This window comes from Myotis davidii, unplaced genomic scaffold, assembly GCF_000327345.1.
Source record: "Myotis davidii unplaced genomic scaffold, ASM32734v1 scaffold197, whole genome shotgun sequence".
Taxonomy (NCBI): domain Eukaryota; kingdom Metazoa; phylum Chordata; class Mammalia; order Chiroptera; family Vespertilionidae; genus Myotis; species Myotis davidii.
Window position 1 is genome coordinate 4,626,176 of NW_006291549.1, and position 14,302 is coordinate 4,640,477.

General features: G+C 42.1%; 1 protein-coding gene across 2 annotated transcripts in view; it reads left to right on the forward strand.

Annotated features, from left to right (window-relative positions):
- FOCAD (focadhesin) overlaps positions 1–14,302 on the forward strand; it is a 280,601-nt gene that overhangs the window by 168,614 nt on the left and 97,685 nt on the right. For both annotated transcript variants that reach the window (XM_006764937.2, XM_015564735.1), the window contains exons 18-20: positions 314–397; positions 8,735–8,873; positions 12,735–12,920. In XM_006764937.2, the coding sequence (XP_006765000.1) occupies positions 314–397; positions 8,735–8,873; positions 12,735–12,920 (409 nt within the window). The remainder of the gene's footprint in view (positions 1–313; positions 398–8,734; positions 8,874–12,734; positions 12,921–14,302) is intronic.

The following is a 14,302-nucleotide window of genomic DNA, read 5'->3' on the forward strand; positions in this document are numbered from 1 at the left end:
ATTCATTTCAAACAGGCCGTGGTTTGCCCACGGCTGCTCTAGCCCCTGAGCCCCCTTCCGCTAAGCCCTACTACGTCATGGGGCCTGAGATTATGCATTACTTTATGTTTAATGTCCAAACTAGGGTACAACTCCTAGTGCTTCTGGTCCCTCTACCCAGTGCTTTTCTCTCCATTTCCGATTGGGATTAGGGAAGTTAATGCCGTTCCTGGAGCACTGACCATAGAACTTTGAGGGTGGAGAGGGAAGTTGTTTATTATACGTTGCTTATTATACGTTTTTTCTTTCCTTGTCTTACCTTTACCCTACCCAGGACTCGGTTGTGGCAAAGGCTGCCTATCAGTCTCTGTCGCGCTTCAGCGCTGGCGAGCACACGGTTCTTCACCTGCCCGAACAGGTAGGCCCGCCTGCTCTCTCGCTGCTCCTTCCTGCTCAGATTTACAACTTGATTTGTATCTCCCTCCCCTTAGGAGATTCGTACCTGATGGATGTATATTCATTAGAGATATGTTGTCTATGAAAGATAAGAATGTATATTCATTCCCTGTTTAAGCTGTAATAAACTTAGACAGCAGTGGTGTTAGACATCACAGAGAGTGACTTTAAATCTCTTTGAAGAAGATGGGAGACGCCTGTGGTGCCGGTGGAGTCTCCTTCAGGTGACTGGGTGTATGGCTGCGCCTGTGCCCACGGCTCACTCCAGAAGATCTGTGCCACCGTAGGAACCACTTTGCCAAGTTAGGATACCGTCTTGGACTTCAAATCCAAGCAGGGCCTGTACAGACTAAGATCTATATTGCTTGGGCAACCAAAGATCTTTGTGATATAAAGTTGAGGTGCCATGTGAAAAAAAAACTGTTATTTATCCGTTTAGTGTGAAATGAAGTGTAGGTTAGCACCAGAGAACTGGCTGAGGAAAGTATTACTGTCTTTTAAGGGTTAACGCATAGTGTGACATCGTAGTGTTTAGACTAAACTAAAAATACACAACCTTTTCTAGTATCTATGTAATATAGACAATTTCAAATTATTGGGTTGTCTGGAAGTAAGTGTCTGATTTCACATTTAGTGCTGTTACTAATGCAAGTGCACCCACATGCACAAATGCCTTTAGAGTGTAAGGAAGACACTATAGTAGAAGAAGTTATGTGCAACATTGCACAAAATCTGTCCTTGAGGCCAAATGGCAAGAAGTTTTGGTGAGATTTCTTGGGTTCCTCGGGCATTAAAATGGGTTTTCTTTCTCTTTTAGATAGAGATTATATGGAGATTAGATGCCAGTAAGAATCAGACAAACTTCTGTCTATTGAATTGAATAGGAGCCACCATGTAAGGACAGGCTCCTGTAAAACCAAATCTAAGGCAGGATTTCCCATGTCCCCGAGCAGCTTGGCTGCCTTGTCACGCAGTTATCACAAATGGGAAGACTTAAGAAAAAGTGTTTTATGACTCATAAAATTAAAAAAGATGGGACTTCAGAGGCCAGTGGTGGGTGGCGGGCTCGAGTCGCGGAGTGGGGTGGGGAGGGTGGTGTGGGGGCGCTGTAGCGAGGGTCATAGGGCGGAGGTGTCCCCCGGTTTCTCAGTGCAGCCCCTGGATGAGCCCCTAGTATTTTCCTTATAAGCTTGGGCCCCAAGGCCGGCCCAGAGCCTAAGAGGATTATAAAGGTCAGGCGAAGTGGGGCCAGGGGATGAGCCTGGTTAGGCTAGAGATGAGGGAGGTTTAGGGAGGCCTCTGCCGCTCTAACTGTTAGTCCTGGTTGATAATGACGAGACCACTGCTTAGTCTGAGTTCTGGAAACCAGGTGATGGAGTGTGTTCTGAGAATGGACTGAGACTGGGTGAGAAAAAAAAGATGGGACTTCAGACTGCACTATGGCTACTAGCAATACCCATAGCTTATAAAAGGGAGGGAAGGAGAGACGAAAAAGTGAAAAGAAAAAAAAAAGCAATAAAGCTACATGTAAATTTGGTGTGCAAACTCCTACCAGTAGATCTGGGAAGATACCTTTTATTATTATTATTATTATTATTATTGTTGTTGTTATTAAGTAATTTCTAATTTACATCACCGCATGATAATTACCTTTATTTTCAGCTCTCATACTTGTAATATTTCAGCTGGAATAAATAGCTTATATTAAACAACTTTCACATTCACTTGGCTATTTCATCTCTACCTCTTCAAATATTGATATGTTTATATTTTTTTCTACCTTAGGGTTATGTCCAGTTTCTGATTATGGTTGTTAGAATTTATACTCAAATAAGTGCTATTCTCGGTCAAATATTAGGTACTTCCTTAACCTAGCTCTTCTATATTGTCTGATCCCTAATAGCATATGTAGCTCTTCATACCTCCCTACACAAAGGGTAGTGATATTCGTAGAGTTGGGGTGTCTAAGTCTGCTTGGGTTTTCACCATCAGCATATGAAGAGCTGTAAAGGAAATCTCTAAGACTTGTCCTTTGTTAGCCATGCTTTTCAACCTTTTCTTCTGCCCTAACCCCCTTCAGGGATATGATTGTGGTTCACTAATGTGAATATTTTCACCTGGGATTAAGATGAACAGACAAAAATGGTTTAAAAGATTCCACCTCTTTGCCCTGATCGGTTTGGCTCAGTGGATAGTCTCAGCCTGCGGACTGAAGAGTTCCAGGTTCGATTCCAGTCAAGGGCATGTACCTTGGTTGCGGCACATCCCCAGTAGGGGGCATGCAGGAGGCAGCTGATCAATGTTTCTCTCTCATAGATGTTTCTAACTCTATCCCTCTCCCTTCCTCTCTGTAAAAAATCAATAAGATATATTTTAAAAGATTCCACCTCTGACGACCATCTTCTGATCTAGAGGGCCCGCCTCCCTACGGAGAATCATTGCTTCCCAGACTGCACCATGCATTCCTCTTCTTGTTGTTAATGAATGATTTTCAGTTTGGCTGATAGAATACCCAGGACTGAAAATCCAGAAAGCGGCCCATGTATTCACATCCCAAACAAGTCCCCCAAGTCCCCCAAGGCTTAGGAGACAACCAAGTCAGCGTCCCACTTCTGCTTTGTAGATGGTGACAGTGAGGCCCATTTTCCAGAAAAGCTTGTTTTCAATTATCTTAAAAGTCCCTGCCAGGTAGGGACTAATATAATACAAAAACTAAGATTTTTGTTGTTGTTGTCAGAGACTACTTCCTCTGTATTAAGGGCAATTTCAATTACGAAGCTGAAAGTTACCTGTACTTTCCAGTGAAAGTATGGCCATCCACCTTTTTCTGCTTGTGGAAACTTGTGAAATAGTCTTCTAAATGAGCACAGTATGAATTTCAAGGAGAAATGTGACAAAAAGGTATAGCGGATCCTTATCAACATGGCTACATTTATGGATTGTAATTCAGCTACTTTTGCAATTAGCACTGCCCTTTTTTAAATTTACTGAAGAAAGTTCTTGTTGATAGATGCATTAATTTAAAACTGTGAAACTTGTTGAAAGCTAACAGGCTGGTAGAACAAAAGGTATTAGAGAAGTGACAGACATCAGAAAAAAATTTAGGGTTGAATAAGACATCACATCTAAGGCTAGATGGGAAATGCCATTGGGTAATAGATTTGAATGAGATACTTTGTGAGTTAGGGATTTGAAATCAAATTCAGTAACTCATTTTTCTTGTCACTGGTTTTTGGTTTTTTTTTTTAGGAAGTTCTGTGAGATTATTGGAGATAGACACAACACTTGCATTGGTTTAATAATTATTTATTGGGCATATACTAAGTGCTAGGCTACTGTGTGTTTTGTTGGTTTGTAAAAATATTGTTAATTACTTGAAACTTGCAAATCTAAAGTTGGTCAAAAAATCTGGGGGCCTTAATTGAGGACTTGATGATTCTAATGCTAAAATATACACATGAGCCCTGGATGGTTTGGCTCAGTGCATAGAGCATTGGCCTGCGGGCTGAAGAGTCCTGGTTTTGAATTCTGGTCAAGAGCATATGGCAGGGTTGCTGGCTCGAACCCCAGTGGGGGGCATGTAGAAGGCAACCAATTAATGACTCTCTCTCATCACTGATGTTTCTATCTCTCTCTCCTCTCCTTAACTCTCTGAAATCAATAAAATAAAAAGTACAGATGAGTGCTTCCTCCCTTTTAGTTTATATTTCTTTGTGTGTTTTTTTATTCTGTTTTGTTTTGGGGTTTTTTTTAGCGATTTATCCTTCTCTTCTGCTTTCTTTAGCACCAAAAAAAAAAAAAATTAACCCCAAAAAGGCAACCAAACAAACAAAAAAACCCCATTGAGACTTGTTTTCCTGATAAAACAATCAGTAATAGATAAATGTTTAGGTAGAAGATTGACTCTCTTCTCTGACTTGGGTTCATTAAAAAATATTTAGCTATTTAAAAATTAAACTTTTTATTATAGAGGTCTTAAGATAAATTGTGTTGTTGATTTCTGGAGTTAATTTTAGAAGCGAGTAATATAAAAGGACTCATTATGCATGCTGAGTTGGTATTAATGTGGTGTAACCTGTTCGTCTTTGATTTAAGTGAATGTCACTGCATTCATCAGAAGCTGTTTCTCTTTTTAAATGAATTTATGCAGATACTTGACGTGTCCCAAATAAAATCCTCTGTTTCTGCACAAACTCCTGGGTTTTCATAGGTTACACACAAACAAAGGTGGTTGAAAGGTTATCTGGCTCAGAACCCACAGGAAGGCATTTTGTGGGGTAAGCTTTCCAGTATTCAATTTGAAGCAGATTTTAAAAATAATTTATCATTTTATACTTGGCTCTCTATTAAAGTATCTCCAGTAAAGATTAGCTCTTATTGGAAGGGCATAGTTGTGTGTGTACATGCGTGTGTGTTTATGTTTCAAATATATGTGCAGGTTTCCTGGGTGTTTTGGCAGCTAATGTAACATAATTGCTAAAATTATGAGATTTTAACAGATTTTTTCACATGACGTCGCTTGATGTTCCTTAGTTGTACTCAGATTGATCAGAGCCGTTGCACACAAGCCCAGTGAAGAGCCGGAGCTAGCATAGGGAAGCTGGGATAAATGCCTCTTTAAGAGACGAGCAGAAAAGGACAGAAATGTAATGGAACCAAGTTCTAACAATAGTGCTGATTTGTTCGGGAGAATCAACTCACATTTGAAGAAACAAAATTGAAGGAGTCATCATAGCATTATAAGTAGGCAGAGGATGTCATTTACACTGAAATCACAGTACATCTGCAGTTTCCTTGTTATGAGAGGCAGACATATGCTGTTTACTATATAGCAGATAGATTAATATAGGTGTTCAGTTATGTGAATGTGAAATTGGGCAACTTAAGATGGGTCAGTGTATCAAATTTTTTTTTTTACCCCCAACCTAGTAGGTCTTTCTTTCATGGCTCTAGAAATACTGAAAGCTGGGTGCTGTGACTCATTTTAAGTAATTGACTGAGCAGAAAGACTGGATAGGTTAACATGTGTGCAAAAATGATTGTATTCCTTTTTTAGTAAACTAGAAGCCTGGTGCACAAAATTCATGTACTGGGGACAGAGGGATCCCTCAGCCCGGCCTGCGCCCTCTCACGGCCTGGGACCACTCGGGAGATGTCCGCCTGCCAGCTTAGGCCCGATCCCCCTAGGGATCCCCCTAAGCTGGCAGTCCAAGGGGATTGGGCCTAAGCTGGCAGTAGGACATCCCTCTCACAGTCCAGGATCCCTTGCTCCTTACCTCTCGGCTCACCACTCGGCTCACTGCTCCTTAGCGCTGCCACAGAGGCAGGAGAGGCTCCCACCACCTTGCCTGCACTCACCAGCCATAAGCCTGGCTTCTGGCTGAGTGGCACTCCCCTGTGGGAGTGCACTGACCACTGGGGGCAGCTCCTGCATTGCGTATCATAGCGACCAATCATTCTGGTCATTCCGCTGTAATGGTCACTTAGGCTTTTATTATATAGACTAGAGGCCTGGTGCATGGATTCATGCACCTGTGGGGCCCCTCGGCCTGGCCTGCACCTTCTCGCAATCCAGGACCCCTCAGGGGATATCAGAGAGCTGGTTTCGGCCCGCTCCCTGCAGGCTAGGCTGAGGGACCCCACCGGTGCACATTCAGGGCCGGGGAGGGACCTTGGGAGGGCTCCAGAGCATGTCTGGCCTGTCTTGCTCACTCCTGATTGGCCAGACCCCAGCAGCAAGCTAACTTACTGGTCAGAGTGTCTGCCCCCTGGTGGTCAGTGCGCATCATATCAACTGGTTGAACAGTTAAGACACTTAGCATATTAGGCTTTTATTATATAGGATGATTCTGGAATTAGAAGCATTGGATCATTTGGCATAGTTTATCCACCAGCTAAGGTCCCTCTAAAGGAGATGGTGGCTTCTGCTTTTTACTCTTCCACTTGTGCCACTAACACCGCTCTCTCCCTCTTCCCACTTCCTCTTCTCTTTCTTATAGCCTTCCTTCCTTCATCCTTCCTCCCACCTTTCCTTCCACCGCCTTCCTTCTTTATAAACAGATTAATTGAAACATGATTCACATTCCATATGATTCACCTATTTAAAGTCTACAATCAGTGGTTTTAGTATATTCAAAGAATTGCACCAGCTACTCAAAGAACAACAAATCTAATTTTAGAACATTTTATTATGAGTTAATTCCCATTACCCGTTCCTCTCCCCAAGCCCTAAGCAACGATTACTCTACTTTCTGTCTCTAAATTTGCCTGTCCTGAACCTTTGCTATAATGAAATCATATGGTATGTGGTCTTTTGTGACTGGCTTCCTTAATGGCATATTTTCAAGGATCATTCATGTGTAGCATGAATGGTACTTTGTACCTTTTTATGACCAAATAATATTCCAAGGTACAGATATGCCACATTTTGTTTATGTATTCATCAGTTCATGGGCATTTCAGTCGCCTGTTTTTGTTTTTTGTGTGTGTTTTTTTTTGGGGGGGCGGTGGGGGGGTGTTGTGTGTGGGTTTTTTTTGTTTTAGCTATTATGAGTAATGCCTTCACATTCCTGAACATTCATTCATGCGCAAGTTTTTTGTGTGGCTGTATATTTTCGTTTCTCTTGGTTATATACCTAGCAGTGGGATTCCTGGGGCTTATCAACTCATGTGAACTGTCTAACATTTTGAGAAACTGCCAACCTGTTTTCCAAAGGAGCCGCCCCCTTCACATGTGCACCAGCAGGGCATGCGGGTTCTGATTTCTCCACGTCCCCACCGTTCCTCTGAGTTTTCATGGGCGCCCCTCCCCAAGTCTCCTATCACCTTGAATGTGAGGGGCGGCAGGGCTTCCCAGGGCCTGGGCGGTCTGGTGTGGTAGCGGGTGTTTCTGGTGTAGGCTCCCGCTCTAAGCAGTGTTGTCTGTTCCCCAGGGTGTTGTTCAGATGCTTTTCCATTTGTACTGTGGATGTGTAAAAAGTCAGAATCCAAGGCAAATGGACCCAGACCAACTCCTTTTGGGGGAACTTTTTAGGCAACGAGACTTGTTAGAATCTCCGCGATACTCCTGATGATTCTAACCCTGGCAACTTCCGAGTATGTCTGTAGACCCGAGGTACTGGGAAAACTCCGCTTGTTGGAACCGAAAGGTTTGCAAAGGCGCCCGGGTTTCCCTGGTATGCACTGATGTCAGCAAGTGCCCTGTGAAGCATGGATTGTTATCGCTGTAATTGTGGCTGGCGCAGGCTCTGGGAGCCAGGCCCTCTATTGCCTCAGAAGTAAGCCAGTCTTAGCAAGTGCTAGGGCAGTCGGCTTGCCTTCCCTCCTTCACTGTTGTAGAGGACGCGAGTTACGATTGGAAGGCTTCATTGGAGTTGAAGTTATTATACTTAAGAGAAGCATTTCCTCTTTTTTTTTTTTTTAATCCCTTGCAAGAACCCCGGCTCAGTGCAGTTCCTAAATGGAACAGTGCTTTGGGGACCTATGAAGAAAGCAGTAGGCAGGAATTGTTAATTGTTTCTAAAAATAACTCCAGGAGACAGGCTAATGGTAATGACTGGGTTCTGGCACTTTATGGTTATAGCAACCACTTTTATATATTTTGATTTCCTCCCCTAATGCTTAATTATCTCCATGTGGGCATTATGATGGTGTATCATTGAAAGTATTAAAAATTTAATTAATTGTTTGACAGTTATATCTTGTGGAAATTACAATAGTGGTAATCTTCAAATTGCAAATCCCACAATAAAGTGTAGCTACCAATTACAGATTTTAGTGTTTTTATATTCTCTAGCAACAAATTGCCAAGCCTAAAATAAAGTCAACTAAAGCATTCTGTTCCTTCCTGATCTCCATCATATATTCTACTGGGGGATTTTAAGCTTTATCATAGAGATGTGAGTAGACTCACAAATTTTAAAAAAATATATTTAGATTAGGCAAATAATTTCATTATAAACCATAGAAGTCCAGTATATTCAATGTGTCAGTGTTTGCATTTATTGTCTGAAGGTGTAAACTTTTATTACTTTTCTATAAAATCATTGCTTATATTGGTTTATGGTGATTTTCTTACAATATCATTAGTTCTTTACTTGGATCTGGGGTTGTACCTAATATGATTATAGGTTAACATTTAGTTAATCTGAAAATGAATAGTTTTTTTTAAAAAATTATTTTTAATGGTCTTTTGACATTATAGAGCACTAAATCTAGCTGGTTTTTTAAATCTTGACATAAAAAGGACAAAGAAAATATTTTCCATGATGCTTTAGTATTGTCTTCTCTGTCATTTCAGATAAGACCAGAAATCAGTCCTCCCGACGAGCTGGATGAAGATGAAGATGAGGAGGGTGATGAAAAGGATGTGGATCTTTCGATTCCTGGCTCTTGCTATCTCAAACTGTTGCCACTCACCTCGCCTTTGGTGTTACCAGGTGACTTATTTACTTAATGGCAGGGAAGCTATCATTTTCCAGTGATTTTTACTTATCTGATTAATCGTGTTCTTTTGTGATGTGTACATATTATAGCTTGCTTTAATCTTACATACTCATTTTCTATCTGAAATGCAAAATGCCTCCATCTGTTCCATAGGACTGCTTGAGGTAGTATGGCATTCAAAATATACTGAATATGTTAGACTCAAATAAAATTGAACTGGAAAACTAGTTTAAAACCATTTTTACTAAGAAATTAAAATGTATTTCAAATGCTAAATTTATTCTGTAAGATAAGTTTGCAGAGGGACTTTAAGCCACTGATTCAAATAACTGTTCATTGTCATATAAGGTAATTGAAAAGATTATTAGAATCTTCAAGATTTACTGGCTAGTGTCATCATTATAAATTTATTCTAAAGAGAATTATTCCAAAGATGGTACCAATATTCAAGAACTAGAAATGAATGCCTTTAAAAAATAGATCAAATTATAGTCATTTAGTTTCAACATAATATTACAAATTTCTAGACAAAGCTCCTGTCCCAAACCCCACCTCCTTTCATTCGAGAAAGCTGGATGGTACAACTGAGACAAAGAGCTCACCCTTTCTTTTCTCCTGATGCCCAGAACAAGCCTTAAAGCCCAGTCTCCTGTCCTCTCTTCTATTCTTCCCCACTTCCTACCTCAGGGCTCTTCAGAGTCTGGAACTTTTCGTGTAGTTAATAGTGAGTCAAAGAAGTAAAAAGCCTGCATTTATCAAAGTGCCCCTTGTATCCTAAAATAGCCTTAGGATGTCATTCCCTCTTACATGGAACATGCGCACACACGCGCGCGCGCGCACACACACACACATTGTAGTTAATAGTGAGTCAAAGAAGTGAAAAGCCTGCATTTATCAAATTGCCCCTTATATCCTAAAATAGCCTTAGGATGTCATTACCCTTAAATGGAGCATGCGTGCACACACACACGCACACACACACACGCACACGGGTTCTGCACTGTTCTGTGCCTCACTCTTCCTGGGATTACTCAAAAAGCAAACAAGACACCCGGGAAAGAGCACCAGCCAAAGGAGTGTATGCCCTACAGGGTCCAGGGGGGATGATCCATATTCGGTCTCTGGGTGCAGTAAGCAGGCGGAAAGCCAGATCACCCTGAGTAAGTGAATCCTGGCCCTTTTCTCCTCTTACTTTCAAGTAAACACAAATTCAATTGCAGAGTAAATTCAGTAATTTGCATTATTTTAATAGGGGTGTTACTGGTATCAAATTTTTTGAAATAATTTTAGACTTACAAGGAGTCACAAAAACAGTTTAGAAAGTTTCTGTGTACTTTTACCCACCCGCTCCCAATTGCTAACAGCACACAAAGCCTTAGTTCATTATTAAAACCAGGAATTTCACATTGGTATGATATTAATAACTATAGACCTTTCAGATTTTACCAGGTTTTTTCATACATTATATAAACGTTTGGGATTAGCTGCTTTTTTTTTCTCACTCAGCCTGTTTTTGAATCCATCCAAATACTTGCCTGTATGAATTATTCTTTTTTATTACTGAGTAGTATTTCATTGTAGGATGTACTACAGTTTGTTTATCCACTCACCTGTTGAAAGACATGTGGGTTGTTTTAAAATTTTATATCTAACACTGCAACTTACAGCTTTTCAGCTCTTTTCAAATTCTCACCTTGTCAAAGACAGGGCAAAACGCAATGACAATGGAAAACATCCTAGTTGCTAGCTCAGTGGCTGGGGAGGACGGTGTTTTTTATATCAATTGCAGTCATGCCTTCATTTACACTATTCTCAGGGCTGGAGTTAATTTTAGAATCCTCAGTCCTCTGAAGAGCTTGCCAAGTAGACAAATTTCCATTCCCGGGTTAGTCTATTGCACATGTGTACTTATCTCTTGACATGTATCAGCTTTGCCAGAAAAGGACCCTTCAGGGAAAGCATGAAATAACTCCTCTCATCATAGCACTAGTGTCCTCACACACAATGATCCTGGCTTCATTCTGAACAGCTGTGCTCACACTCCTCTAGCTTGAAGCGGTCATGCACGTGCATGTGCATGCAGGTATTGGGGTATATGGCCTGCAATTGGATGTTACTCGTCCCTGTCATTTAGATGATGTATTGATTAGGGTCTTGACAGGAAAGTCACATTCAGATGGAATAACCGAGAGTTTAATAGAGACTATTTACAGTTATGTTATCAAGGTTAAAGGAAAATCACAAGCAATGGTGAATCATCCCAGAGTGGGATGATGTCCCTTCGTTAGAAGGCGTAAGGGGAGGTAGCAGTTAGGAGAGTCAGAGTCATAAGTAGGGGAGCCAGGCCTTCGTAAGAGGCACGCAGGCAACCGGTATCAGTCCTGTAGGTGGGTATCTGGGGAATGCATGCCTGACCTCACAGTGTTTCCACCCTGTGACCTCCTGCCAGTGTTTCCCATTGGCTGCCAGAGAACAAGGGAGCCTGGTGATGCAGTTGTTAAAGGTCATTCTTCCAGGGCACAGAGCAGGGTGAGAGGGTGGAGGATGGGTCTGGAGGGGTAAATGGAAAGTATCCCATACAGTGTTCCCTGGGCTTTGAATGGAGAAATTTGGCTGCATCTTGAAGTACATAGCATTGACAGAGCCAGGCACATAATAGATGCGCCAGTGAGCACTTTCCCTTTAATTTAATCATGTCTTTTAAGGAAGACTTTTAGATCTATTCAGAGTGAGATTCCAGTTTTACTGGGTGGATCCTTGCTTCCTGTCCCTATAATAAGAGGCACCTGCAGTAGTCTCCTTTTTTGTTTTCCATATGATCTGTTTAGTTTAAATGTGTGTGTTTCTGCATTGGGCAACCTCTAGTGGTTCTTAGGAAAATAACACTTGAATACAAACCTGCAGTCTTATCAAGTATTTTGTTTGGGTATCTATTGTCTTTTGATCCCACATTTCTGTGGTACCTTATAATAAGTAAACTTGTCAAGCAGTAAAGATCTTGGGCTTAATTAGGACCACAAGCAAAGAAATAGTGAACCAATATTTTGCTTTTTAATAATTGTACTGATATTGCTACAGATGATTAAACTTCTGATAATATCAGCAGTTTTGATGTTATTCTAAGCGCAGTGAAAAACCATTTGGAAAATGTTAGGGAGGGAGTGACACAAATTCTGGCTTGGATAGATGATGGTTTGTAGGGGTAGAAACCAAGAAATCCGTTTTTAAATTAGTCCAGATGAGGAAGAGAGAAGATAATGACTGGGCAAGTAGCAGTGAAAATGGAGAGCAATGGGTGGATTTGGGATCTATTTTAGAAGTTTGATGTAGAAGGACTTGCTGGTGTGTGGGAAAGAGAAAAGTCAAGAATGACTAAGTTTTTAAGCTTTAGCAACTGGGTGCCCTGGTCTGACTTGGGGAAGAATAAAAAAGGATGGGAATCAAGAGTCCTCTTTTTACTTTGTGAAGTTTGGCTTGAAATAGGCTAAGTTACTGCTGCTGTGCTGGCGGTGGTGTGTGTGAGTTAAGACATGATTTCACTTATCTGTGGAATCTAACGAACACAATAAACTGACGAATAAAATAGAACCAGAAACATGGAACAGACTGGTGAATCTCAGAGGAAAGGTAGGGGCAGGAAGAGATTAAACAAAGAATTTATGCATTGCCCATGGGCACAGACCATAGGGTGGTGAAGGCCTGGGATGGGGTGGGAGCCAGGTCGGGGGTTGGGGGGCAAGGGGAAAAATGGGCAGCATCTGTAATATTCTCAACAATATTTTTTTAAAAGAATGAGTGTTTCTCTTCTAGCATACTGTAATACTCTACTTTTAATTTCCTTTTATCTCTTTCAGCGTTGGAGGAATTTTTTACATCACTTGTGAAGCAAGAAATGGTGAATATGCCCCGTGGCGTATATCACTTGGCATTAAAAGGAGGTGCCCGCTCAGACCAAGGAAAGACTGTAGCAGGAATCCCCAATTTTATATTGAAAATGTATGAAACAAACAAGCAACCAGGTTTGAAACCTGGCCTTGCAGGTGAGCACAGTACATAGTATCCAGGTACAAGTTTTTAATGCATTGTTTTAACTCCCATTTCCAGGCAGGCCGGAGTAGGGCATGGGAGGGCATTGCTGCTGCTGCTGACATGTAGGCCCAGCTGGATAAATGGCAAGAATAAGTCACATTTTACAGGCACCAGAGAACTGTAGAAACAAAAAAAATCCAGACTAGGAGAACATTTTAGGGTTGTCCTGGTACCCAAGGAGGGTAGTCAGACTCCGGTTGTGAGCTAGGATTGGGGGTTGGCCAGGAAGAGGCCTGTTGGAGGCTAGAGACACAGTGGAGCTATTAGTGGTTCCCCTGGATGAGGGCGCTGTGCTGATTAATTTTATGTGCCTTGATGGGGCTAAGAGATGCCGGGTAGCTGCTGAAACATTTTGGGTGTGTCTGTGAGTGTGCTCAGAAGAGGTTAGCTCTGAGTCAGTAAACGGAGTAAAGAAGATCACCAGGGAGTCCGGGCCCCAATGGAACAGGAAACAACGGGAGAGTGAATCTGCTCGTTGCTTGAACGGGTGCATCCATCTCCTGCCCCTGGACATTGGCACCCCTGGTTCCCAGGCTTTGGGACTTGGACTACATTATTCCTCTGGCTTCCCTGGTTCTCCAGCTCTCGGGTATATATTTCTCATTTGTTCTCTTTCGCTGAAGACTCTGACTAATATAGGAGACAAATGGGAGGTTTTCCTCAGAAGATATTTGCCGCATTTTGAGTTTGCACTGAAAGTTAAAAAAGTAGGCTGATGCTTCGGGAAGGCCAAGTGAAATCTCCTTCCATCTTGTGCTCAGGAGACAAAGACCAGCTAGGAGAGTGGGTCTGAAACAAAGCAGGGAATTGGCCCTGAAGAGGGCCAGCGCTCTTCACCTGAGTGCATTTCCTGGCCTGGCCTGGGCTGGGGCGGGACTTCAGGCTTGACCTGAACAAGAGGCTGGTGCAGGTGCAGGAGCAGAGACCTTGACATTTGTGTGGAGCCTGAGTGACAGAATGGGAGACTTGAGGAATCTCAAACACACAGCCCGTTTCTCCCTTCCGAATGACATTTGCCCAAATTTGGAGCTTGAAGGGATGGGAGAGTTAGAGGTGAGCCGGAAACCTGTGAGGACAGACCTGGCTCTCTCACGGTTATTCCATACTGAGGAGTCCCTTTAGGCTGTCAGTGGGAAGTCATGGGGAGTCCTGCCCTTGGAACAGGGCTCAGCCAGACATGGACTGGGATCCACCAGAGCTGTAGTTATGCCTAACCCAGTCCAGTCCCCGATTTGGTTGAGATCAGTGCTTCCCTATCTGCTTAATAGAGGAGAGGAGTTTAGCTAATTAGACTAAAATCTCTGTGGTTCTTTTTAAAAAAAAAAAAAAATAT